Genomic DNA, 27,146 nt, shown 5'->3' with positions numbered 1-27,146 from the left:
ACCCCTTCCTTCCGCCTTTTTCTCCTAGCAGACTTGTGCATCCATCCTTCTCCGGACCGGCCCAGCCTCCTCGGTATGCGGTGCTTTCCCTGTGGGCAGTAACCGGAGAGGGCCTGACGTCTATGCACAAGGAGTCACAGCGCTCTGGGCGACAGGCTGTGCCAGCTGGAATCCTCTTGTCTGCGAAGGCCGCGCGACACCGACCTCTGCTCCCTGCTGACCTGCATCTGTGTGTGCCAGCCCTGAAGGCGGCAAAGGCCGATTCAGAGAGAACTAGCGCTCCTCGCAGCTGTAATTGTGCTGTCTGACAAAGGCACACCCCCCACGCTCAGCTGAGGTCCGGCTTCCCAGCATCCTAAATAATTTGGCATTCGTCTTTGCACTCTGCTTTCAAGAGCAACGGCCATGTGTAGACAGCATCCCCTCTCCTGCCCCTCACTTCCCACTGTGTGTCTTAGGGAATCTACTGTCAGCCTTCAGTCTATTTCCACTGCGACAGATTTTTATGGTTGCAGGGGGAAAGCATCTTCAACTTCAAAGAAAGACTCCTGCTTAGATGACACACTAGTTCCCCCCAGTCTGTGCAGGATACATTCCAAGACCTCAGATAGGGTCTGAAATCATAGCACAGAACAAGGGTATACACAGTATGCTTTTTCCTGTACATACATACCCATGTTAAAATTTAACCTATAAACTTGGCACAGTAGGTGCAACTGCTAACAATCAAATATGATTATTGTGTGAAACAGAGGTTACCCAAACACAAGTACCATGATAACACAACAGGCAATCTGATGATCAAGATGTCTAAGCAGCTAACTGGCAGATGGAGGAGACAGCATGGGTATGCTGGGCAACGTGGTGATTCACGTTCCAGGCAGGAAAGAGCAAGATGGTGCAAGGTTTGATCACATTACTCAGAAGAGTAGGCGATGTAAAACTTAGGTATTGTTTTTTTGGAATTTTCAACCTCAGGTTTTCAGACCTGGGTTAACTGAGGCTAACTGAAACCATCAAAAGCAAAGCTGAAGATGAGGGGTGACGACTGTATTACTGTGGAAGGGAAGTAAATGAGAGCCTTTTAGAAAGATCTAAGCCAGGCTTTCTGTTTTGGTTCCTTACTGATACCAGAAAGCCTGGGCTCTTAGCAACTACACATTGACCACTCGCTACGTGGTAGGTACTGGGGGCGGCATGCTCTACAAGGCTACTAGCACTGATACTAAATAGGCTTAATCCTCACAACTAATATCTGCAGTATGGGCATTATCCCCCCAATACTGGAGAGAAGGGTACTGAGACACAGAAAGGTTAAATCATTTACTCCAAGGTCACTAGCAGTGCAGCTGGACTTGGAAAGAGGCAGCCTGGCTCACCTATAACCACTATACACAGCTTTTCTAATTTAATCCAGACCACAAATTTAAGAGAGAGCATATTTAAATGCCCCTTTTCCAGATTAAAAAAAAAATGGAGTCTCAGAGAAGTAACTCGTCTGAGTGGTTGACCTAGATTCCTAACTCAATTCCACCCCATAAGCTATTTAAGTGCCTACTTTGTACAGACCCTGGGCTCGGTCTGTACAGAGAATAATGCTGCAGGAGGCACAGGTGGCGAACCTGGGGCACAGGTGCCGCAGCAGGCACACGGAGCCCTCCCCTTGCAGGACAGTGCACAGGTCCACGCGCATGTTCAGACAGAGTAACGGTGCCGGGCGATGAGGTCACAATCCCAGACTCTAGCAGCGACTCCAAGCTGTCTCATGGCCAGCTGACTATTCAGGTTTCATTGCAGTGTTGGCAGCTGGCGATAAATAAGTGGGCCCTGCCTTGCAGTTTGGGCACTCAGTCTCTCAAAGGTTCGCCATCACTGGCACAGGGTGGTAAACAAGAAATATTTAGTCAGTTTGTTTTCTCCCATTTCTTTTAACATCATCATTTCTTGCTGAAGTGACAGACAATAAAGATGTATTTCAAGTGTCTTGGCAGTCACATGCAGTCCCAGTAGGGATGCCAGCCCCGTGCACATGCTCTGAGCTAGACGACATTTAGGCAGGCCTGAACAAAGCCAGATATGATCCTCAGACCTTTTCCAGTGCTTTTAGATTAAGGTGTGGGCATTCACACATTTGACCGTGCTCACTCCTTGAACACGTACTGGTTATTGATTTTGTTTTATACTGTACACGGGGACTGTTAAAAAAGGTTAATATTTGAACTTGAGATGCTCTTGACTTGGAAGGGAAAAATTAACTAAATAATTGCAATACTATATGACAAGTGCAGACAATAATTTAGAGTAATTTGGGGCGAGTTACATCCCGAAGATGGCAGATGGGCTGAGTCTGGAGGGATCAACATTACACTTTCCAGTTGGGAAAGGATGAAGGGAGCTGTTTGCTAAGCACATACTATATGCCAGGCCCTGGATGGACAGCATTTTAATCCTGACTCCAAAATCCGCAAACCAGAGAAGGCAAAGGACTTGTTCATGGTGTCCACATAAGAAAATCCCTGAGTGGAATGCACAAGTGATATTTTTGGAAATGGGCAACCCCAGGAGAGGGGCAGCATGTGAAGGGTCAGGAAGGCAGGAGAGCCTACGCTAGTCCAGTCCAGTATAGTCGGGGCACCCAGCCCACGGCTGTGCTTAAGGAGGCGAGGAGAAGGCTCAGAGCTCGTGGCATACCTGGAAAGAAGTCTGAGTCATCTTGAAGGCCAAGGATAGCCAAATATAATAGCATGATCAGAACTGGGTGTAGAAGAATAATTCTAGAACCAGAAAGGAGACTGAGTTGGGTGGGGAAAGACTGAGAACATGAATCAAGGTGGAAGGACAGACATCATGGGGTTTAGGTACAAAGTGACAGAACCCCAGGAGAGGTGGCATGGTGGTAAAGGTGGGGTTGGGGGAGGAAAGAGTAGAAAAGAGACTGAAGGGATTGGCTGGGGTAGGTGATGTGAGCTAAAGGCGCAATGGTGATGCTGCCACTCAAAGCCAGGGATGGGGGGACAAGGAACTGGGGGTGGGGCAGGCGATGGATCCAGGGGTCTGGATGAACCAAAGAGGTTACTGGGTGTGCAGATGCCTGGCATTTACAACCACACCGAGTAACAAGTAAGGGGAGGGGTTCCTCTAGGGAGAGGAGGGAAAGGAGTGGAAGAGAGGGAGGCATTCTACAGCCACACTGCAAGAAAGATGGCTCTCCGACTTTGCACCTGGGAAATAGCAGAGTCCAGGTGTGGGTGGAATTTTTAGCTCTGACTCCTGGAGCTGCCCAGGTAAACAGAGCTGTCAAGAGTACTCAGGAAGAGGTAGCTTTTTTCCCAAAGGGTTCTCTCCAGCGCAATGCGCCCAGGAGCTGCATGACCAGGCTTGAGGCAGGTGCCAGCTGGGGTCTGGGAGGATGCAGGCACGTGGACAGCCTCCTGCAGGAGGGAGCACTGCAGAGGAAGAAGCAACTCTTTCTTCCCAGCCTCCTCCTCCACCCTTTGCTAGGGAGCCTGGTGCCTGGTGCTGCAGAGGTAGTGCATAAAGTCGATTCATACAGGAAGGGCTGCAGCTTGGAGCCGTGCAGAGGTGGCTGAAAGGACAAATTGCATGTGTGTGTGTGCACGCACATGTGTGTGTCTGGAGGAAACTGTTTATTCAGGGAGCTATATGTCAAACACACCCTTCCTGGCAGACAATAGCGATTTGCCTGGATCATTTATGCCACTGAATAAACACCAAGAGGGGCTGTTTAGAGCAAAGGTGAGCTTCGTTTTTGAAAGTGAGGTACCTCCCTGCACTGTCTCAAATACAGTAGATGGTTCTGGACACAAAACATTCAGGCAACAGTATCTGGGTATTTTCCTGAGTCCAAAGAAACCAAAGAGAAAGAAAGGCTGGAAATAAAATGCAAAAGAAAGAAAAGAAACTGTTTGAAGATAGGTCTGCTACAATATAAACTTTTCCCTTTCTCTGGCTTACTGCTATAGCAAAACCTGATGGTTGTCTTTCTTAAAAAAAAAAAAAAATGTCTGTATCTAGGTCCCTGGCAGTGATTCGCCTCTGGGAGGGCCAGCAATCTATTTAATGACTCCATTGACGTCAATAGCATAACTGAAATACTTACTAACATGCATGATTCCAACTTTCAGGGGGCAGGGCGTGCAGTGTTTCTCAGCAGTGCAAAAACCTGAACTGGAGTCCACACGGAATGAACTCAACTATTGAGGCAACTCCTGAGCGATTAGATGCTGTGGTTCTCATCAGTCATATTTAATAGGAAGAAATGATCACCCTAAATTTAGAATTAATTTTGAACTAGTGAAACCAGCCACTCATGAGCAGGTTGTTACTTTTGGCAATGTTTCCTGAAGGGTAACATTTTAACTGTTCATACTTTAGCTGTCTTGGGAATATTTTTGCAACTACCCCATTACCCAAATTCAGACATATATGAAATAATTGCAAATCAATATAACTAGCTCTGTGTTGATGCTCTGGGGCACACTTTCTTTCACAAGAGGGCTACTGTAGACAAAATTAATTCTTCCAAAACAATCATTTGGGGAATTATCCTCAGAATTACTGGGGCTTTTCCCTGGTTGCCTTTTTTTATCGTTCTTTGTATGCAGCTGTCTGGACACTCAAGGTGGTAATTAAGCTGATTATCCCAATAATTTAGGTCACACAGCATTCAAAACACTGAAGAAAATAGCCTATTATTTCTGCTTTTCTTTGTCTTTTTCTGTTTTCTTTCTTTCTTTTTCTTTTTAAATTTTCTCCAGCCCTGGTCAAAGCCTTTGGTAACAAGATTGACTTTATTTCTGTTTGTCCATAAGTACTGTAATCCTGCCTGACAGTTCTTGCCTAACGTAGGTGCCAAGAAGGGGCTGCTTGTGCTGCCTCCATTTCCTCCTGTGACATGGATCAGTTCTGGGCCATTACTGTGGCCAGGAGCCCCACACCCGCGCCCAGGCCCGGAAGCTCTGGAAGGAGACCTGAACCAGTGTCTTGACTTTCGGAATTGCTCAGAATCGAAGATAACTCCCGAACTCCACGTGCATTTCTTGAGCAGAATCTGTCTGGTGCATTGCCCTGAACACTCAGCAACAGTCACAATCATGCCAAGCAATGGGAAGAACCCACATGGAGGAACAGGCTTCCTAGGAGAGTCTTTTCTTGCAGTCTTATCAACTGGTGAAGGGTCATTTCTTGCTCCATTCTGGCCTAGATACATATGAGAAGGAATGGTTTCCCTGGAGTACTGGAAGAACCTTAATTAAGTCTGTTTCTCAGTTAGGCAAACCCATCTTGGACACCTCTTCCTGTTTCTCCAAACACAGTCTCCTCATGAAGTGTGTTCCAAGCGACTGACGTTGAAAACCACTGTAAATCAAGGAGACCGTGGACACCTAGACTGACGCAGGCTGTACAGAGGCATTTTCAAAGCCGTCTGGGTGGACATAGCTCACTGTCACTTCTGATGACCTATAGATGTCTGGCTTACTCTTAATAATGTCTGATGACTGTCCTGCTCGGTAGGTTTATGGATACATTTTGGAATAAAAATCCTAGTATAGAACATTCCCACCTTACATACCAAGTTGGCTGCTAAAATGTCATGTGTATGAAGTACTAAATCAAACCACTTTTCCATGACTTGGAGGTGCTGTCTGTTAAAGGCAACATTTCCTTCATCTTTTTGCAAAGCAGTCACTTTGTAAAGGGAGAGATCACTTGGTATTTCACCTTCTCAGAAAATGTTCACTGAAAGCATGAACTTGTAATCACTATGGAAATGCAGAAATGCAAAAGGAAGGGATAGGCAGGGTGGAAAAATGGGGACTCTCACACACCACACATGGACATTGGGTATTTCCAAATAGCTGATGCTCTTTTCTGTTAAAAGTGGTTTTGGGGTCCAAAATCCTGAGCGCTATTTCAGATTCCATCTTGAATATGTATAGAGGATAGGCTTCACGTTCCTGTCTTGTGGTGTTTCTTTTATTCTTTCTTTCTCCTTTCCTTGCTTTCTGCTTCAAGCCTGAGCACCATCAGAAAAAGCCTGGAATTCATGCTTTTGAAAGAGCAAAATGTGATACAAATTGAGATCCCCATCAAACCCCACAGCATTAGCATTTACAATTCTCCAGGAAGATTTACTGTCACTGGGTTCTTTTTTCCAGGTTTAAAATTCTCCATTACTTTTTACCCTGGCTTTCCTGCTTAAGGGCCAAAACAAGATGCCAACTTCTTATATTTAACTCTTTTTATTTAAAACCTAAGCCTGCATGGAGGAGCACATATCTCATCCCAGGAATTTTGGAGCCTGAGGCAGGAGGACCTCAAGTTTGAGGGCAGCTTGGGCAACTTGGCAGGACCCTGTAAGTGAAGTAAAACGTACTGCAACTGCATCTTATTGGTAGAGGGTTGCCTAGCGCTGCAAGGCTCTGGCTCCTATATGAACACACAGGTACGAGCAGTTACATGGGCTTCAAACCTCTTTTGATTTCAATGCAACAATTGATTTTAGTATACAGTTAAAAAAAAACAATTTAATCTCTTTTATAGCCACAGAGATAACAATATTAGCTGATTATTAAGTTTAAATTTTTTTATTCACTAATTTTATTGGTCCATTTTAGGTATACAATATGGTAACATTCATCATTGGGAATTTGTACCTTATTAAGGTTAAATGTTATGAGCAGTTTCCCTCAAAGTCCCAAGGGTTTGGGGGTTCTGGCCAATTCCACATTTACTGTGTTCCCACTGTGCAAACGTGGGGGGAGCCCCTGCCTTCCAAACCTTCCCCCCCGGGGAGGAGGCGTGCTGCCAGGGTCACCGCAGTCCGAAGTGAAATGGTTACACAGCACAGGAAGGAGCACTTATGCCAAATTAAAAAGACCAAGATGCCTGTTCAAAGGAGGGGAATTTGTGTTGAGCCCAGAGAGCTGGGAATTGTCGTGGTTTGACAGGAGGAGGAGGTGTTTCAGGTTGGGAGATTTCCCCGTTGAATGTTTTGGTTAATGATCAACTTGCAAAGGTACCAATTTAACTTTGGCTTCTGACAGGTAGCTTTACAATGGATTGAACTTCTTTTATGTGGAGGAGGAGGAGAAAGAGAGAAGGAGAAAGAAGAGGAAGAGAAGGAGGAGGAGGAGGAAAAGTGGCTTTGTAAAATTTTTTCTATATAAGAATGCAGTTATCTAAGTGAGCCAGGGTTTGCTAATACACTACATTGTTGCTAACCCTGTTTAAATTATCATGAGTTTCTTGTGCTTTTCATATTAGACTTGAATTGAAATACATGAGTTCAATTCAGGACTGACAACTGAAAACCTGACCTAATTATCACAAAATACCGTATTTTAAACCAGCGCTCCGGTTCTCCATCCGGTTTCTCTGCACCATTTATTTCTCGTTGCTCTTTCAAGTGCTATTTAAACACAGCTCTCTGTCATATGCTGATAAATATTAAAATAACAGGAAAAATCTGCCTGGCTTATTTAAGCTGATAATAAGAACAAAACACGGGATGTGTCCCCTCCTTCCTTTTCTGACTGTGGTTAAACGTTAAGAAGATTTTGAAACTCATAATTACGTAATAATTGGTATCACTACATTCTCTTCCGAACGAAAAGCCAGGATTTTTGTACTTTGCCACAAAGACAGACAAAAACAAATTGCCTAAGTGGTATTGTCATTTCTTTGCTCTATTGTTTTAAAGAATTTAGTAAAAGGCTCTCTAGTTGCCAAGCTGCAGTTATTGTGCCAATAATCACAAAATGATCTTCACCTCAGCTTCTTCATCTCCTGAGCTCATTTAAGGGACCATAAACATTGCAGATTCTCCTGGTGTTTGTCAGTATTTACTCCAAGGAAAGAAAACAGTCTAAATATTCCAAACGCCTTTAGTAAGTTTGGAAAACTGAGGCAACAGTGGCCCACAGGTGGACCAGTAAGAAGAAGAAGCTTCAAAACAAGCTGCTCTGATCTCCACGTATGTAATGCCAGTTCCGTGTTAGCACGCTCTTATTTTGTCTCTTTTTATAAAACTTCTAAAGGAAATAATACATCCAGCCACCAGGTTTTTGAAGTCCATAGATGGAATACTATTACTTCTTCTCTTGTACCACAGGGCTCTAGAGTAAACTCACCTTTACTTAATATCGTCCTTCCACTTTTATTCTTGTTGTCCATCTTATAAAAATATTTTTACAAGCATATACCCTAAATACTTCAGAAGGCAGTGAGCCGATTGAATCTGCTGCCTTTGTTCTGTTAGAGAGAAGATGGGCTCTTATAAATACTTCTGTGGTACTTGAGGTCATCATCCTAGCGGGTGATCTCAACACCCCAGGATGGGGGATCCTAAGTCCAAATCGGACGGAAGAGTGTTGCTGGAATAGAAAAGTTTGCAAGGCATGGGAGATGTTAGGAGGTCTTGGTGTGACTTCACCTTAACTGTTTCTCCTATTGTTTTGCTGAAATTCACTGCTACAATGCTGTCCGGGTTCAAGGGAAAGAGCTCCATTTGGACTTTAGGAAAGGTCATTTAACTGTTTACATTTCGTGTCAAAGAAGAATTTATGTCCAACACTTCTCCGTGGCATCTCTTGAAGGGGACCTTTCCCTTCAGCAGTGCTCAACACTACGTCAAAAGTGGCTGCACAGTTCTGAAAGACGAGAGGCTGGTTCTTTTAAAAAACACACCTTGGGAGAACAAAGTTGGCTGACCTCCAGGAGAAATGATTGTGATCTGGAAAGAACCTTTGGATTCACACTTGGGAAGGAGGTAGAGTCAAGTAGGATCTATGGTAGACTCCAAGGGGGAACCAGTAGCCTACCCTGGGGACTCTCAGGCTGGCATGGGCACCTGGGGCCTCTGGGGTTTCCAGAGCTGAGGTCAGGCTGCAGCCCCATTCAGCTCTGCTCCTGCTGCTCTGCAGGGAGACGAGCATCAGACCTTCACCCTGTCCTGCAAGCATGGCCACATGACGGACAAAGCACTGCTTTTCATTTGGGTTCATACCAAGCAAAGGGCAGCTCTGCTGTACCACTGAAAAGGCTGCCAAGAGAAGTATTTCTAGGGTCACAGTATGCGAGTTCTAAAACCAGTCCCGAATTGGAAGCACAAGTATTCTGAAACATGGAGGTAGATCTCGAGTGATATGGCCTACCTTGCGGGTTGACTCTGGACACAGGAGGCTGGCTGGTCGCTGGGGACCTCCTGTGGAGAAGGAGAAGAGAGGGACTGAGTTCGGCAATTCATCCCCCAACCCCTGCAACACCGAGGAGCTTTCCAGGACATCGAGAGCCATCCAGTGACATAGTGCTACTCCCGAAAGAGGGCCTGTAACGTGTGGCTAGATGGCTGCATTTCTGTCACATCCAGATGGCCTGGAATTTCCCTCCACACAGCCTCAGGATGCTCCAACTCTCCAGGAAGGAAGCTGTTTACTCCAGGTCCCTCACCAGCTCCTCTGTTGCTGGCCCAGGAGTGTTAAAGGAGAAGACACTTGCTTAGTCTGCACCCCAAAAGGCAGTCTGGACTCCAGTTCCTTAAATGCCCCAGGCAAAAGAATCCTGGGAAACCAGGCAGTTCAAGCCCCCATTTTTGCATCCATAAAACTGAGACCCAGGGAGGCAAAGTCATTTGGCAAAGGTTACACAGAGCCCCAGAAAAAGGAATCCAGCTTTCTCACTTAGGGAAGTCTGCATGGAGGAACTGGGCATTGTTACTGCAGCAAGCCTGCCACCTCCAGGGTCAAATGAAACAAGTGAACAAACCCAGTTCCACTCACACTGGGCCTCCTTCTCCTTCCCTTTCCAGTTTCGTTCTCTTTCTCCACACCTTTCCCCCAGTTTTGCTGGTTTCACTATCCTCATGTTCTGCACAGCTTCCTCTGCCAGACTCCAGGTGCACTGGTGGAGCAGCTCCAGGCCAAGGACAGGGCAGGGCTCTCCAGCTTCACGACACATGGATATGAGCGCAGGCCGCAGACTGTGACCTCCTGGACCCCACCTCTGGAGTGTCTGACTCAGCAGGCCTGGGCTTGCTCAGCAGTCTGCACTCCTGATGAGTTTCCAGGCGCTGCTGATGCTGCTCGGCTGGGGACCACCCACGCAGAGCCTGAGGACTCTGCCCCACTAAGAGGTAGTGGGCTGTTGGAAGTGAGCAAGCCTGGGCTGCAGCCACTGGTTGTCAAGCATGGAAAGCATCAGACTCCTGTGGTGAGCTAGAAAGTTCCCTTGCCCATCCTGGAGAGGCCGTCTCAGGCCTGGGAATCTGCATGTTTTACTCATCCATTCATTCCCATGCACAGATGAGTTTGAGAAAGAAGCTGAGTTTGGTGCTAGGTCTTCAAGTGCTCCACACCCACCTCTGATCCCTGTTACCTTACCTTGCAGCTGCAGAGTTTGTGGATGGGACCTGGCCCTGCTGCTGATTTACCAGCTGGGTGACCCTAGGTAGCAGGTGTGGTACAAGTGGCCACATGTGACAGAGAAGGAAAGTGTCCAACTAGTGACTGGTTTCCTCTAGCAGGTGCGGTGCTAGGTGCTAGGTACCTCTTGGCCTCCACTGAGAGTATTCAAGGACAGGGAACGTGAAGCTCAGAGAAGTGGAGAAACACACCCAGCCCCACGTGGTTTCGAAAGCCAAGACTCTTACTCCAAAGGGCAAGCTCTTCTAGCTATACAACTGGTAAGGCCTGCACCCAAACCGAGGGCTGTTTTCCAGGAAAATCGAGAGATTAAATTCTGAGCTCTTTGGTCTGGCAAAGTACTTTGCTCTCTGGCCTCAACACGCTTTTCTAGCTTATCTCTTAGGCCTTTTCCCCATCTGATCTTGTATCTCTGAGCACTGAGTGGCTTCGTGCTCTCTCATGAATCTTGTACTTCGCCTTGTCAGAAATTTCAAATTGGGATGAAAACAGGCACTGTCTAATTAGCATTCAATAGAAGGCTCCTTAGATTGCAGTGAATTCTGTGTAGGCAGCAAATGATTATTCACTATGGGGTCCCAGGGTGGCACCAAGGATGTCCCTTCATTTGCCAAGCAGTGGGTAATAATTATTGAGTGGAAGAAAAAATGAGTGAATGAGTGAATGAACACATGGATGGATGGACAGATGGATGGGTGGGTGGATGAAAGAACTGACTATATGCTGCTGAGGCCAAACGTGGTCACTTCCTTTCCTTGGACACGTGCTGTCCTTTTCCCACCATTGCTTAAACTGTTTCTATGTTGGGCAAGGAAGCTCTGCTTACACTAAATATGACCTTCAGCCTTCAAAGGCCAAGCATCTTCTTCAAAGGCTGTCACCCTCTTAGCTGAGAACGGTCTGGTCTGCTGTGGTGTTCTATCTGCGCCTCTGGGGTCATTTCCTCATGTTACAATTCACAGAGGTCATAACGCCTGCACCTCTAATCCAGGACCTGTTGACAATAGGATGTAGTTCTGACCCCTTTCCCTCTTTCCTGTGCAAGACCCATCAACTTCCGGGTGAACAGTGTGCATTCCGAGCATGCTGTCGGACTGCTGGTCAAGTGAAGCACTGATGTAAAAGTACTGGCGGAGCCAGTCACTCGGTGTGGGTGTGAATGTTTTGCCAGCTTCTTCTTCACAGAGGGTTTGGGTTCTGCTCTCTGAGCTCCCTTGGGACTGTGCCTTTGTGTATATTTTGAACAGAACCCCTGCCCCCTTTAAGTTGCTAACTCACTCACATGTCCCAGCACCTCCTCGGGTGCCCTTCTGTCCTGAGTGGCCCGAGCCTGTGCTCCGCAGTATCCTACACCCAATCCTATTCCTTTGTTGTCACCATGGCAATTCCCATCTTCCTTTCTCTCCCCAGTGCACCCGTGAGAAATGTAAACCAAGATTGTGTTGAATTCATAGCTGCACTACTGTGAGCCAGTGTAATATTTGGGGTAATGCAAGCATCCAATAAATGTCCACTAGATTCATAGCACATCGTGATACTTTGGCTTTGCATCTCTGCCTGAATTCCAGAGGGACTTGTACAAAAGGACACTCGATCTAGGAGGTTTTCAGTGTCCGAAATTTCGATTTTCTTCGCAGTGTGGCTACTTACAGCACTCTGTTCTCTCAGTGACCACCTAGAAATCATACATATGACACAAGTACCTTTGTCCCAGAAATTACTTTTGAAAATATGGTTTTTATTTAGAGTTACTAGTTCATATAAGCATCTCTGTGAACAAGCTTCGGAAAGGCAGGGGCTGTGTGTATTTGGTTTCTCACTTATTCTTGACACCTGCCACAAAGAAGAGGTTCAGTACATCCAGAATGAATGAATGACTTCCAGAAGCCACAGCACTGCTTGGGAGCCTGACAGGGCCAGCTACCAAACTGCATTGTGTGCAAGAGAAAATGAATTTGCTCGTCTGATTTCCAGTGGTCCTTAATGAATGGAAGAGTCAGAGTAAGTTACATGCCTGGCTGGCGTAAGTGGCGACAGGAGAGCAGTATGGCCACAACTCACTGAACTTTTTAGTTTCTTCCTCACAAGGGGAGAGCAGGCAGCCACGAACATTTACTACTGATTTACAGTGTGCTAGGTCCTGTGTGAGAGGTTTTCCATCTATTTCTTCATTTACTCTGCAGAAATTTCGCTAGGATTTTTCCAGTTCTGAATGCTCAAGAATTTACGATTCTCAGTTAATTAAAATTCCAGGCCAGAGTACAGAAAGCAATGAAAGACATTTCAGATACACACTCAAAAATTTAAGTGGTCATTAATTCTTTCCCAAAGATTTCATCCATTTTGACAAAATAGTGCTTTGGGAGAATGTTGCTACAAAGATGTGACGTGATTTCCTGACAGCCACAGGTGAAATCTGATGCGCAGTGACAGAGTCGGATGACAAAGGCGGGTACTTTGCTCCCAGCCCCATTCTCTGATTACCAATGACTGAACGTGGCCACCCTCACTCTACCCACGGCCACTCCATGGGCACATGCTGGAAGCCAGAAAATGCTTCAGGGATGCTCATCTGAGTTAGCAACGCTAGATGAAAGCCACATTCTCAAACTTAACTCCTGGGACAAAAGAAATGTAGGTTTTAATTTGCAGCCAAGAACTGCAGGCCCAATCAAATAACCCTCAACAGGACCGCTTATGGAAGTGCAAAGAAATCACCTCAACGGGATATTGGAGATTTTCACCCTTTGAGTGGCCAAGCTCGGCAGACAATGGACAGCTTTTGTGCAGAGCAAAGACCCAAAGATAAAAGAAGCCTTAACTTATGAGAAGTATAGTTCTTCATGGGAGTTCCTTTTCATACAACAAACCACACTAACCAGACGTCTCATGAAAACCACTCCAAGGACATAATTATTGCTTCAGGGTTACAGTCAAGACAGGGAGTGGCAGCCTGGAACCCAAGTCAAATAGGCCAGAAAGGAACTTCTGAATTCCATGAATCTTACAGTTGCATTTGTCAGTGTAAGTTACCCTGTGTGCATGCGTGCACATGTGTGTATGTGTGTGTGGGGTATCTGCTCCTAGCAGATGTCTTATCTTTAGCCCCGCCCCTGGCATTTTCTTGTGTTGTTTTAGGGCCTTGAGTTTCTAGGAATAGAGCAGAATGGATCGAATGTACCTTGAGTTCTCTAACCTGCACTATTGGTGGCCCAAACCCACCCCTTAGGCCTCAGCCTGCACTACACTGAGACATCTTGTCTCCCTTGGGAGAGGTGCCAAGGGACATTCGTCTTGCCTTCACTCTCTGTTGTTTGGCCTTAGTTATAAAGAAGCACTTCAAACTACTAACAGGATCAATTGTACAAATACGGGGATGGATTCGAGAAAAATTAATTGATTCAGCTGTCTTGCTGTTGGAAATCTATTCTGCTTGGTGACTGTGGTTACACAAAGGAGCAAAGCTGACACGAGGGCCACGACCTGAGGGTGGCCCTCTGCCGCACTGTGGGGATGGCTCTGGGTCAAGCACGGCCCCCAGGCACTTGGTCCCGAAAAGTCAGTGTGGCCCAGCCACTAAGGCTGTCTGTAGACCTGGTTCTTGAGAAAGAGCTGAAACTGGTGTGGCTTACTACCCAGCAGGAGGAGGCCGCACGCCCCATACCACTGTGAGGAGGACCCCACGCCCACGGCCTCTCCTGTCTTGGGCTGTGCAGTATGGCAGCTCTGAGTCTGAGGTTGCTCTAGAAGCCTTCACTGCTTCCTTGCCCATCCTTCCTCCCCAGCCTACTTCATCCTTTTGGTCCAGGGCGTCCTCTCTCATGTTCAGTCCTAAAAACTCCAGCTCAGCCGATGTCTCTACCTTTAGGCTCTCTGACCTTCACCTCTTTCTAGGCTCTTCCAAAAACGCTTTCTGTTCCAAAGCCTTCCAGGGTCTTCTTCTCAGAGCCCAGAAGACTGGACAGGTGCCTCGAGCGGGAAGAGCACTGCAGATCAGGAATGAGGATCGGAACTGTGATGACGGATATGAGAGCCCCAGAGCGTTACTCTGCTGCTGGACTCAGCGAGAGAAATTAACTATCAATCATAATAGCTCACCGTCATTGTACTAGATGATGTTTTCAGTGCTTTAGAAATATCAACTCACTTAATCATCACAACAACTCTATTTTACAGATTAGGAAACAGATTTAGAGAAGGCAATTAATTTGCCCAAGTACACAATTTTCAAAGGGTAGAACCGAGTTATGAAGCCAGTAAGTGTGACCCGTCCGTGGGCCGTATTTATACAGAGAAGAGGCAGGGGCAGGGAAGGTGTCACTTCTACGGTTTTTTTCCCTAGTTGATCTTTTCTCCAACAATTATTTATTCACAAATTCATGTGTACAACAAATAGTTATGGAGTATAAACTAGGTGTCAGACATTCTATTAATTCTTGAAAATTTAAAGAAAAATAAACACAAGTCTTCCCCATCAGGGGAAGAAATGGGCACTGATCCATAAGGAGAGAGGAACAGGTCTTTAGATCCCCTCAGGCCTAAGAAGGGACACTCAGCCAGGCTTGGGAAGGCCAGAGAAAGCATCTTGCTAAAAGCAATACTAGACATGACAGCATAATATTGCAAAAGGTGGGCAACATCCAGCCAAGTGACCCCGGGACCTGCAAAGAGCCATTTCCAGAAGAGGGAACAGGAAGTCTGCGGTCAGTTGGAGAAGGGAGCCTGGAGGGAACCACAGGGCCACAGCTGGCGCACCTAATCCCACCAGGCGGAGACCTGGTCACATTGCTCCCCACTCCATCCTGGCCACTTCCCATTAGAATGGATGGAAACTCCCAAAGGCAGAGTCCTTGTCTGCTTTGGTCACTATGACATCACTGGGGCTTAGCAGAGTAGATGCCAGAAAATATTTGCTAATCCCACATACGAGTGTGAACGAAAAGCATGTACTAAATAAGTACATGTTGTATGGGTTAATAAACGAAAAAACAGGAATTCCACTCTGAAGGAGGCTGGTGGAACCATCTCCACGTTTCATATACTAAGAATCCCCTGTTCAAAATGCCTAGGATCAGAAGTGTTTGGGGTTTTTCCCTGTTTGGAATATTTGCATATACATAATGAGGGATCTTAGGGATGAAACTCAAGTCCAAACACAAAATTCATCTTATGTTCCACACATATACAATAATTTTAGTGCACCTGTATGTCAACTGCAGCCCGTCACACCAGGTCAGGTGTGGGACTTTTCAGTTCTGAGCATCATGTTGGTGATGAAAAAGTTTCCAATTTTGGATTTTCAGATGAGGAGTGCTCAACCTGTACACTTCACTGAAGTAAATCCAGCTGACTCTCAGTCACACTAACTCACTCTGGGTCACCAGGTGTCTTGGGTACCAAACACTAGCACTTGAACTTTATTTTTTATTAGTCCATGTTTGCTGTCATAACGATGACATTCCTTGTGTGGAGTCAGTACAGGTACATAACACATCTTCCCTAACACATCTTCCCATAACACAATCCCTGTCTTGACCCCCTTCTCCCTTGAGAAAGACCTGTCTCCATACTTCCTGTTATCTATCTTTTATTTTGCTCTTTATTTACATTTTAGCTTTCTCATAGAAGAGAAACCATGTGATGCTGAAGTTCGTGTGTCTGATTTACTTCACTCAGCATTCTGGTCTAAAGGTGCAGCATTTCCCCACAAATGACTCCAGTTTATCCTTCTTCATGGCAGAGCAGTAAGCGGTACTTCTTGTGTGTAAACACCGCATCTGCTTTATCCATTCGTCTGTTGATGGACATAGAGATTGCTTCCAAGATTTAGCTATTGTGAGTTGTGCTGCTATAAACAAGGCTGTGCATGGATCCCTGTAACGTGATGTCTTTACCTCTTTGGTGAAGATACTTAGAAGGGGAATATCTGGATTAAACGGAATTTCTGTGTTTAGTTTTTCTAAGACTCTCCATAATGATTTCCATAGTGATTGTTCTAGTTTTCATTCCCAACAACAACATAGAAGGGCTCCCTTTCCCTACAGCCTCTCCAGCATTTGTTATCATTGGATTGCTTGATGATAGCCATGCTTTCTGGAGTAAGCCAGGAATCTCAGCATGGTTTTCATTTGCATTTCTCTGATGGCCAGCAGTGACAGTGCCTTTAGCTGGAGAGCGACACTGACCCCTCAGCATGTAGAAACGTTTACTCTGCTGCAAGTTTAGAGAGGAACTTAGAGGAGCAGGGAACAATATGGAAAAGACCCATTGGGGTACAAAAATTAGTTAGCTCACAAGGAGGCTCAAAGACAAGTTAGAGGACGGTGGAAGTCATCATCGAAAGCAGACTTCACCCTTGCTTTTCAGCTCAGTCTATACAGTCCTGGATGAAAGCGAAACAGGGTTGAGGATAACTTTACGAAAGTTGCAGAGATAGGATACGCTGTAGTGAACACTGGCTGAAAAATCAGGAGATTTAGGTTTTGGCTCTAACATGTCTCTAGCTTATGATATATTTGTTTGCTAGTTGTTGTATTCCAGAGGGTTTGGGTTTATCTCCCAGTAAAACAAAGAAGTTAAATGAATGGTTGTGTGTGTTTGTCTGTCTGTCTGTCTGTCACCTTCACACTGAGCTACATCCTCAGTCATTTAATTTCTTTTTTTTTCATTTAGAGACCGGGTCTTGTTAAGTGGCTAAGTTGCCCAGACTGCTCTTGAACTTGGGATTCTCCTGCTTCAACCTCCCAGAGTGCTGGCTCACAGGCGTGCACCTCCACACCTGGCTAAATGAGTGGTTTTCAAGGCCTCCTTCGGCCTCACCATTCCAGGATCACGGGTTCTATGACCCTCAGAGACTGTGCTGATCTTGTCAAGATGCAGAAATGCGAATTTCATAGTACTTAGATTAGGCACATAGACCAGAATGATTTTGGAGGAGAAAGTTCCTGGAGGGAACAAGTTCATTCTGCATTTGTACCTCACAAATGAGGATACCAGGAGTCAGCAATGTTAGTTGAAATGACCAAGGTCATTATATAGTTGGGGGCAGAAGAGAATACAATTCCACTCTTTTTCATCAAACTGCATGAACTTTTTATATGTTATCCAAGGGAAAAAACCCACAGTAACTTGGACTTGAATTTCTGAGTATTTTTAACTTTGAGGGGGCCTCTGAATTCATTAATTTCTTATAGAAAAATGTTTTTAATAGCATTTATGATCATTACTGCCAAAGCGGCAAATATATGACACAAAAAAATGCCTCCTCTCATTTTATTGACTCCACTGTGTGCTAAGTGTTAAGGTTATAAAAATCAATAAAACACAAACCAGATAATTTCTAGCAATTTCTAACCTGCTCCCAATTCCTGTGGTGCTTGATCTCATTTTCGAATTTCCTTGTGTAGTTAGCCTAGCTTAGCTCGGAGGGCGAGTTTCCATGCAATAGTTGTGTGTGCTTTTCAATGCTGCTCAGTGTTTCCTGCTCTAATGGAAGGAATTCAAAACGCCACAAAAATCAGTGCTTACTTGTTGGATGCTCCTTGAAGGTTTGTCAGTAGAGTGAAGTTGTTTCTCACACTTCGCAAGCTGGCAAGCACCTAGGAGGAAAATATTTCAGACAGCTTAAGACAAAAGGGGCCCGATGCCAGGTTCAGAGGCCACAGTTAGAAACCACACCCCGGGGGCAGGGGAGAGTGAACAGGTGAGCACGATACATACCTGGGCGAAAGGAGTCACAATCAAGTCATCGCCATGTCTAGTGGAAAGAGGGAAAAGAAATGTTTTAAAATGCTGTCCACTTATAACTGCAATGTGTAAGCAGTAAGGACAGACTCCATCACCTGCCCAGACCCACGATCAGCTAAAAATGCAGACCCCAAGGCTTTAAAGAAAGAGGGGCAGCAGCAAGTCCAGGATGCCCACATTTGTAGTGATATCACATAAAAGCCTCCACAAGCCAGCGCACCCGGGGGTGCAGTCCCTTTAGGGCAGACCCAGGCACTGTAATTCAAAGCCACTTGCAGATTTCGGCTGCCAGAGCCAGGGAATTCGGAGGGAGGCTGTTCTGAGGCACACACGCACAGCATTGGAAAAATGGTATAACAGTCTGGATAAAGGGTAACTTTGAATTTCCTGGCTTTTGTTGATTTAAACCACAGCTTTAATGCCATTTAAACACAGATTTCTGTCTGGGAATTCCATTACTTTTTTATTGTTGACATATGTTTTTCTTAAAGTACCCCAGAAAACCTTTCAATGGGAGTGTACAGACAGACTGTGCCCATCCACTGTCTCTCGTTCGGGCCTCGAGACCTGATTAAGCTGAACCTCATGTTTTGTACATCTGTACTCTGGACTGGTCACAAATGCGTCTTCAGAGATGCATTTTCTCTAGCACCTGCTCACTGGAGGCGAGCTCCCTGTGGAAGGTTTTAGGAGCAGGTTGGCCCAAGTCCCAAGGTCAGGCCAATTAACAATAGTACAGGAGCTGGGGACACCGACCCCTCCTTTCTCCTCAAAGCTGGCTTCACCACATGTATGAGTGCAATCAACAAGCATTAAACACCCGCCCTGAGTCAGCCACTGCGGGTGGCCAGTGACCCCGAGCTGAGCATCACACACGACCTCCTTCTCAGTTTCTTCTCCAACCAGGCTTTTGCACATGGTCCTAGGAAACATGGGCTTTTGTGCCTTTGTCTTCAGCTAAAGTTCCCTTCAATTCAGTCCAGTGAAGTTCTCGCGCTCTCACTTTGAATGGTGACCACAGAAAGCATACTATTAAGAGGAAGCATTCTTGGTGTGATTGCTACCTGGGAGACCTGTGTGCATTGTCTCGTTTAATTTTTGCAACACAGTGGTGGAGCAATGTTCTTAACATTTCCCTGTTACAGTTAACACAAAGCGTCAGAGCAGTTTAGCAGTTCTTACCTAGCACAAGGCTCTTTTACTGCCCAAATCTGTACTTTTAATCACTACACTTCCTACATTATGAAGGCAGCGCAAGGTTGACAAATCACATCATATAGAATCTTGGTTCCTCAAAATCAAAACCACTAGAGGAGACAGAAAAAATATTTTAAAAAACTAACAAACATAAATCCAGGCTGAGAAATACAAACAATGGATGCTTAATTGAGTCCACAGGAGAGGTAAATCAGGGCTGGAGGAGGTAGAGAGATTGATAGAGTGAGTGGTGGTGGAGGAGCAGGCCTTAAAAAGGCAAGACGCAGATGCTACCAATGAGCAAATGGCAGGACAGAGGCATCGGATGGGAGAACTCTGAACAAGCTTAGGTGGTCAGACGGAGAGAGGAAAAGGACAAGAACCTCAGGGTACCCTCAGTGCACCCTAAAAAGAGAGTAAGAAGAGGAGAGGAGCGGTTGTGATAAGTGTGCTGTGGTGAGCTGTATCGAACACTGCCCTTCCCAGGCTACTTTCTGGAGACGGATTTGTGAGGTGAATGAGAAGTCTGGCCATTCGTTCATGTTCTTGGTGTGAAATTCACATTGTTCATGGGACGCCAGGATGAAGTGAGAGACGAGGCAATGAACCGAGGGTCAAGCAGATCTTCTCTGACTCTTGGACTCCTGAAGTGCAAATATCCTACTGAAGTGAAATAATATAAGCAAACGCTCCTACGTATGCAGGGCCTAGAGCTGGTGTACTGATGAATTAACTGTGGAGTTACAAATGTTGTATGAACTAATGATAAATATTAATAGGGCATGATATCAACATGAATGCATCATTACGGGATTTTTTTCAAGTTGAGAAGAAACCACTTAGATGCAGGAGGCAGATTGGTAGTTCCCTAGCATTGACTTCCTAAAAGCATTAAGTTGCAAAAGATAGTGTATGTAGGACAATGACTGCTAGATAGATTATCAGATAATTTGTAATAAGTATCAGGGAACAAATTACAAGGAAAAAAACCTCTACAGATTATAGAAATACTCTGAATTTTTAAAAACAGTGGTTTGATATATTACTAATGAAGAGTGCTCTGGCATCAGAATAGCAAAAACCTTGTTAATGGAAACTGATGTTCCTGAACTTCCCAAACCGCCAGAGAAGGCAAATTCCTCAGGAACTAGCCCAGATATCCAGAAGCATGGCACGAGCACCCTCTAGTGACAAATCTGGCATTTACACTCCTACAGAACCCCGGGCCGCGAGACCTCCTCTGACAGTTCCCTCTGTGTAGCTGGGTCTTGGGATTTCGCGTGGGTCTGCTTGAAGGAAGGACATGGTTTCCCGGAGAGCAAAATGCTGCTTCTCACTCCTAGACTCTCAATTTTATCAGCTAATTTCGCCTCTCTGTCTTCCCTACACACATAACTGTATTTGTACTTTTCCTGGGACTGATGTTAGTCTGTCTACAGAAAGACGGGTTAGGAGCTCAGATTTTGGAGCAAGACAGCCCGGTTTGCTCCTCAGCTGCACTATTCCCTGCTATGACCATAGCAACCTCTTCTGTCTTAATTTCATCTGTAAGATGTGCTCCTGTGAGAATTGAGTGAGTTCTGTATGTGTGTCATTCCCAGCAACAGTGGTCGGCACAGAAAGCCATCTCCTGTATTTCACCACCGTGACGCGCATTCTTAGTAGACGTCTTTACTGTCGTCCGGAGTGTCGCGTGTCTACTTCCTGATGCATGAGATTTTCTTCAAGACACTCCGCCCTGCCCACACTGCAGTCAGGGGAGCTCGAGTTAACATTGTACCCTGTCGTTTACCAAGTGCTTTCACAGACCTATCTCACGGGATAAAAGAAAGCCCCTCGTCCCAGGGAATGACGCAACTGCGAATCTTGTTGGCCAAACCTGAAACTTCCCTTTCCCTCCTCTCACGATCGGCCTTAGGGGACCACTGGGCCCGCTCCGGGGGGGCAGAAACCTGTGCTCTGTTCTGTGCACACCTCGTAGCGTCTCCTCTGGTTTTTCAGCCCGTCCACTGTCCGTCCAGACCTCCCTTCACAGCGCCGTCAGAGAACCCCTGAGAACATGTTTTCCTGCTTTCAAAGCCACGGCAGCCGCCCACAGCTTGCAGGCAGCGTGAAGGGCGACTCCTAGGTCTTTCGCCACAAGCCCTTTCTTCGTTCTCCAGCCTCCTCTTTCAGCAGTCCCCCTCCGCACAGCCTCTGCCTCAGCCACAGGAGCTGGGGCTCCCCACAGGGCTCCCCACAGGGCTCCCCAGCTAGAGCCAGTCAGCCAGCACCGCCTGCCCCGCCCGCTCCTCTCTGAACCTCTGTGCCTTCCTGGCCCAGGTGGGAACACCACGCTTCCTAAACCCGCTAGCCAAGTGCCTACATTTAAGTAAATCTCTATTAAAAGGGTCAGTAAGACCCTCCTAATAGCTGGCAAGGTAGGTGGAGCTGAGACTGGAGCATTGTTTCCGTGTTCAGCCTCCCTTAGAGTTTACGTGTTGGATGCACACACAGCTCAGCCTCCCAGACCCCTTGGTTCAAGCTTTGGTTCCCATTTGACGCCCCCAATGCCCTAATCAGTCCAGTGAGAACATTACAGCACTTACCACGCGGGGATATGGAGACTCAAGGAACTAGAATGGGCTTCACACAGTACGTAAAACATAGGCAATGACCCATAAATGTGTCTTTTTCTAAATTTAGAGCCCACAAAAGAGATCCTGTGTCTCACTGTCCAGCTGGTAACTGGAGTTATAGAACCCTCATTGTACTGTCTGGGTAGTCCATCCATCAACAAAACCTTACTTTTGAGTGGGCTATTGTGTTTGTGCTTTTCCTCTTGGTTCTAGGCCTTTCCTTGACAAAGCTTTCGAGAAGTCACTTAGTGCTCAGGCAGTTTTAGCAGCTCCTTGGGTCTGTGCACTTTGCGGACAGGATGACCCAGTGCACACAGCGTGCAGCCTCCTTCCCCATGGCTTGGCAGGTGGATAATCCAGGCTCCTCTGTCCAGGGGCGATCCTGCCAGAGTTCCGGGTAATAGAGCAAACCTCCCTGGTTTCTAGAACTTCATGTTCCCGTTGGGAAATCTGTCTCAGCGTACGGAGGCATTAAGTTAGCGATGACAAGGAGGCAGAGACTGGAGAGAAACCCGTAGACCATTGCCACATCTAGGAAGGTGTCTGAAACTTCCCTTGGGACCCCATGGTAATCTTTCCCTTTACCAGACAGGCTTATTGTGATCTCTCCTCTGTCGCTGAAAGTCACAGCCATTTCTACTTCTCCATTCACATTTTTTATTCTTATACGTATTCTCTCCACCATAATCTCCTCTGACTCTTCTGAAAGACTTCACAGGAGAAATGATCCAAAGCTAGTGTTTCCTCTATGATTAGGGCTCAGTCACCTGCCTCCGTGAGGTGCACGGTTGCCCTGTGCTGGCTTAAGGGTGCCGTGGAGGGCGCTTCCTGCAGCCCTCCGGGGCTGCCCCACGGGACTCTGGCTTTGTCACGGCCATCTCCGTCCTGGGCCTATTGGCAGGAGACAGGGGAGGCAGTGGGAAGCCCAGGAGCTGCACTTCCTCTATTTTTTTCAGTCCTTCCTGAAGGGGAATCATGGGGAGGAGAAGCTTCACAAACATTGCTTCAGTTTCGAGCCGGATGCCTGTGTGAAATTGATGAAATGAAATGCCAGAAGAATCTGGACATTGTTCAAATTCTACTTTTTTGTCCTAGTGAGAAATGTAAGCTCCTAAATCCTAAACTGACAAACATAAAGAAGTTTTTTGCTGTAATGTTGAAATATTTTCAAAACAAAATCGAGGGCTGGCTCACGCCCAAACCTTTAACACATGGTGTCATCGGTGATTTGGAACAGATGGTACCGTGTGGTCAAATAGGCCTTCCTGTGCGAGGCTGCCCAGTACCATGGGACTGTGCCCTTCCTACAATCGTTTCTTTTCTTTTGGTTTTTTAAAAATTAATTTTATTGGTACATTTTAGGTGTACAATATAATGACATTCATCCTTGGAAATTTGCACCTTTACATAGTCTCTCTTGGTTCTTATTTTTCCCCCTTCCTCTGCCCTCCCTTCAACCCCTCCATCCCTCCCTATTTACAAAGACTTTGTTTCCATTTTTTCATTTTCTCATATTAATTCCATTCCCTTCTTTCCTTTCCCCTACCCCTCCCACTTCCCCTTCCCCTTTGCCCCTTTTCTTCCTATTTCACATTATCTTTTATACCTTTTAGTCCTTATTTACACTTTCAGTTTCTCACACTAGAGAAACTATTTGGTATTTACACATATGTCTCCCATTTATTTCACTGAAGAGTATCACCACAATGTGCATCCATTTAGCAATAAATGTCTCTAATTTCTCATTTTTTATGGCTGAGTAGTACTCTATTTTATTTTTAAAAAACCACATTTTCTTTATCCAGTCTCCAGTTGATGGGCAATTGGGCTGTTTCTAAGTTTTAGCTATTACAAATCATGCTGCTATGAACATGGGTGCACATATATCACTGTGGTATGATTCTTTTAATTCTTTGGGGAAGATCCCTAGCAGGGGAATAGCGAGGTCAAATGGGACTTCCAGTCCTAGTTCTTTGAGTTATCTCCATGCTGATTTCCACAGTGGTTGCACCAGTCTACATTCCCACCAGCAGTGGAGCAGGGTTCCTCTTTCCCCACAGCCCTGCCAGCATTTGTTATTGGTTGATTTCATGATAGCAGCCATTCTTTCTGGAGTGAGGTGGAATCTCAGCATTGTTTTCATTTGCATCTCTTGAATGACCAGTGATGTTGAACACTTTTTCATATGTTTATTTGCTATTTCTGCTTCTTTGTCTGAGAAATGTCTGTTCACTTCAGATGCCCATTTTTGGATTAGGTCTTTAAATTTGGGAGGTCTGATTTTTAAAAATTCTTAATAGATTCTAGATAGTAGACCTTTTTCTGAGGAACAACAGGTTCCCTCATTGTGAGTTTCTCTTTCTGTGCAGAAGCTTTTTAATAAGAAGAGATCCCACTTGTTGATTGTGCTAGTTCATCGGCGACTGAGGTTTTGTTCATAAAATCTTCCTACACCAATGTCTTCAAGAGTTCTACCTAACCTCTGTTCCAGCCGGTTCAGCGTTTCTGTTTTAATATTTAGATCTTTAATCCATTTTGATTTTAGTTTAGTGCATGGTGAAAGATATAGGTCTAGTTTTAATCTTTGGCAAGTTGAAGCCAAATTTTTCCAGCACCATTTATTAAAGAGGGTATCTTTCCTCCAGTGAGGGTGTTTGGCTCCTTTATTGAAGATGAGATGGCTGAGTGTGTCTGGCGTTGTTTCTGCATCTTCTAATCTGTTCCACTGGTCCTCAGGTCTGTTTCTTTGCCAGTACCATGCTGTTTTTGTCACAGTAACTTTGTAGTGCAGTTTCAAGTTGGAGATCGTGATACCCCCTGCCATGCCTCTGTTGTCTAGAATTGCTTTTGCTCTTCTAGGTCTCTTCTTGTTCCAAATGAATTTTTGGATTGTTTTCTCAAGGTCTGTGAAGTATGCTGCTGGAATTTCAATTGGGATTGCACTGAATCTATATAGCAGTTTTGGAAGTATGGCCATTTTCACTATATTGATTCTTCCTACCCAACAAACAAGGGATGTCTTTCCATTGTCTGATATCATCTTCAATATCTCTTTTTAGAGTGCTATAGTTTTCAGAGAAGAGGTTTTTGATTTCTTTCGTTAGGTTGATTTCTAGGTATTTCAGGTTTTTGAATGCTACTGTAAAAGAAATTGTTTGCCCTATTTCTCTCTCAGTGAGTCTGTTGTTCGTGTAGAAGAAAACTATTGATTTTTTGTGTTGACCTTGAATCCAGCTACTTTCCTGAATTTGGTTATTAAGTCTTGAAGACTTTTGGTGGAGTGCTTGGGGTCTTCTATATATTTTGGGGTCTTCTATATATCATGTCATCTGCAAATAATGACAATTTGACTTCTTTGTTTCCTATCTTTATTCCTTTTATTTCTTTCTCTTTTGTAATTGCTGTGGCTAATGTTCCCAAAACTATATTGAACAGGAGTGGTGATAGTGGACATCCTTGTCTTGTTCCTGATTTTAGTGTGAAGGATTTCAGTTTTTGACCATTTAGTATGATATTGGCTGTTGGTTTTTCATAGGTGGCTTTTATCAGATTGAGGTAGAGACTGTCTATTCTGATTTTTTGTAGGGCTTTTATCATAAATGTGTGTTGGATTTTGTCAAATGCTTTTTCTGCATCTATGGAGATGATCATATGGTTTTTGTCCTTGGCTCTATTGATATAGTGTATTACATTTATTGATTTCCATATGTTGAAGCATCCCTGCATTCCTGGGATGAAATCCTACTTGGTCAGGGTGTATGATCTTCTTGATGATCTTCTGCATTCTATTTGCTAATATCTTATTAAGGATTTTTGCATCTATGTTCATTAGTGAGATTGGCCTATAGGTCTCTTTTTTGGTTGGGTCTTTGTCTGCTTTGGGGATCAAGCTGATGCTTGCTTCCAGGAATAAATTTGGGAGTATTGCTTCCCTTTCAACTTCATTGAAGAGTTTAAACAGTAGTGGCAGTAGTTCCTCTCTAAATGTCTTGTAGAATTCAGCAGTGAAGCCATCAGGATCCAGAGTTTTCTTAGTTGGTAAGATTTTAATTACATTTTCAATTTCATTGATTGATATTGGGTTGTTTAGAATTTTAAGTCTTCTTCATTCAACTTTGGTAATTCATATGTATCTAGGAATCTGCCCATTTCTTCTGTGTTTTCCATTTTATTGACATATAGGTTCTCGAAGTAGGTATTGATGATCCTCTGGATTTCTCCTGGGTCCATTGTAATTTCATCCTCTTCATTCCTAATTGCGTGGATTTGGGTCTTTTCTTTCTTTTTTCTGATAAGGTTGGCTAAGAGTTTGTCAATTTTGTTTATTCTTTTGAAGAACCAACTCTTAGCTTCATTGATTTTTTGTATCATTCTCTTAGTCTCCATTGCATTGATTTCTGCCTTGATCTTTATAATTTCCTCCTTTCTATGGGCTTTGAGTTTGTCCTGCTCTTTTTCTAGAAGCTTGAGGTTCAGCATCAGGTTGTTTAATTGGGGTCGCTTTGTTTGAGTATTCACTGCTATGAATTTCCCTCATAAGACTGCTTTCATTGTGTTCCATAAATTCCAACATGTTGTACTGGCATTGTCATTTAATTGTAGGAACTGTCTGATTTCTTCTTTAATTTCCTCTGTGACCCATTGGTTATTCAGAAGTGTGTTGTTCAATTTCCATGTGTTTAAGACATTCTTGCAGTTTCTTTTGCTATTGATCTCCAATTTTATCACACTGTTATCTGATAATATACAGGGGATAACTTCAGTTCCTTTGCACTTACTTAAACATATTCTATGAGTGAGTATGTGGTCTATTTTGGAGAACTTCCTGTGTGCAGCTGAAAAGAATGTGTATTCTGATTTTGTGGGGTGGGACACTCTGTAAACATCTGTTAAGTTCATTTGTTCAAGTGTTTGATTGAGTTCTCATATTTTGTTGTTTATTTTTTGTCTAGTATTTGTGACAGTGGGGTATTGAGGTCTCCCACTACTATTTTACTAGTGCTTATTTGAGTTTTATGTCTGTTAGTATTTGTTTTATATAGTTGGGTGCACTACTGTTTGGTGCACATATATTTATGATTGTCATCTCTTTCTCTTGGATTGTTCCCTTTACAAGGATGTAGTATCCTTTTTTGCCTCTGTT

General features: G+C 44.8%; 1 protein-coding gene across 9 annotated transcripts in view; it reads right to left on the bottom strand.

Annotated features, from left to right (window-relative positions):
* Pde4b (phosphodiesterase 4B) overlaps window positions 1–27,146 on the bottom strand; it is a 541,549-nt gene that overhangs the window by 87,454 nt on the left and 426,949 nt on the right. For 8 of the 9 annotated variants that reach the window (XM_087212653.1, XM_013070989.3, XM_087212650.1 and 5 more), the window contains 3 exons: window positions 18,162–18,198; window positions 17,970–18,040; window positions 9,177–9,226 (listed from right to left, as the gene is read on the bottom strand). In XM_087212653.1, the coding sequence (XP_087068779.1) occupies window positions 9,177–9,226; window positions 17,970–18,040; window positions 18,162–18,198 (158 nt within the window). Of the gene's footprint in view, window positions 1–9,176; window positions 9,227–17,969; window positions 18,041–18,161; window positions 18,199–27,146 lie in introns of those variants that run through there. The other variant, XM_021255585.2, reaches the window with a different exon arrangement.

This window comes from Heterocephalus glaber, unplaced genomic scaffold (genome assembly GCF_053883595.1).
Source record: "Heterocephalus glaber isolate CG9 unplaced genomic scaffold, H.glaber_assembly_v1.0 deba00001442, whole genome shotgun sequence".
NCBI lineage: Eukaryota > Metazoa > Chordata > Mammalia > Rodentia > Bathyergidae > Heterocephalus > Heterocephalus glaber.
Note: the sequence above shows the minus strand (reverse complement) of the source record. Positions and strands in the feature narration are given on the sequence as shown.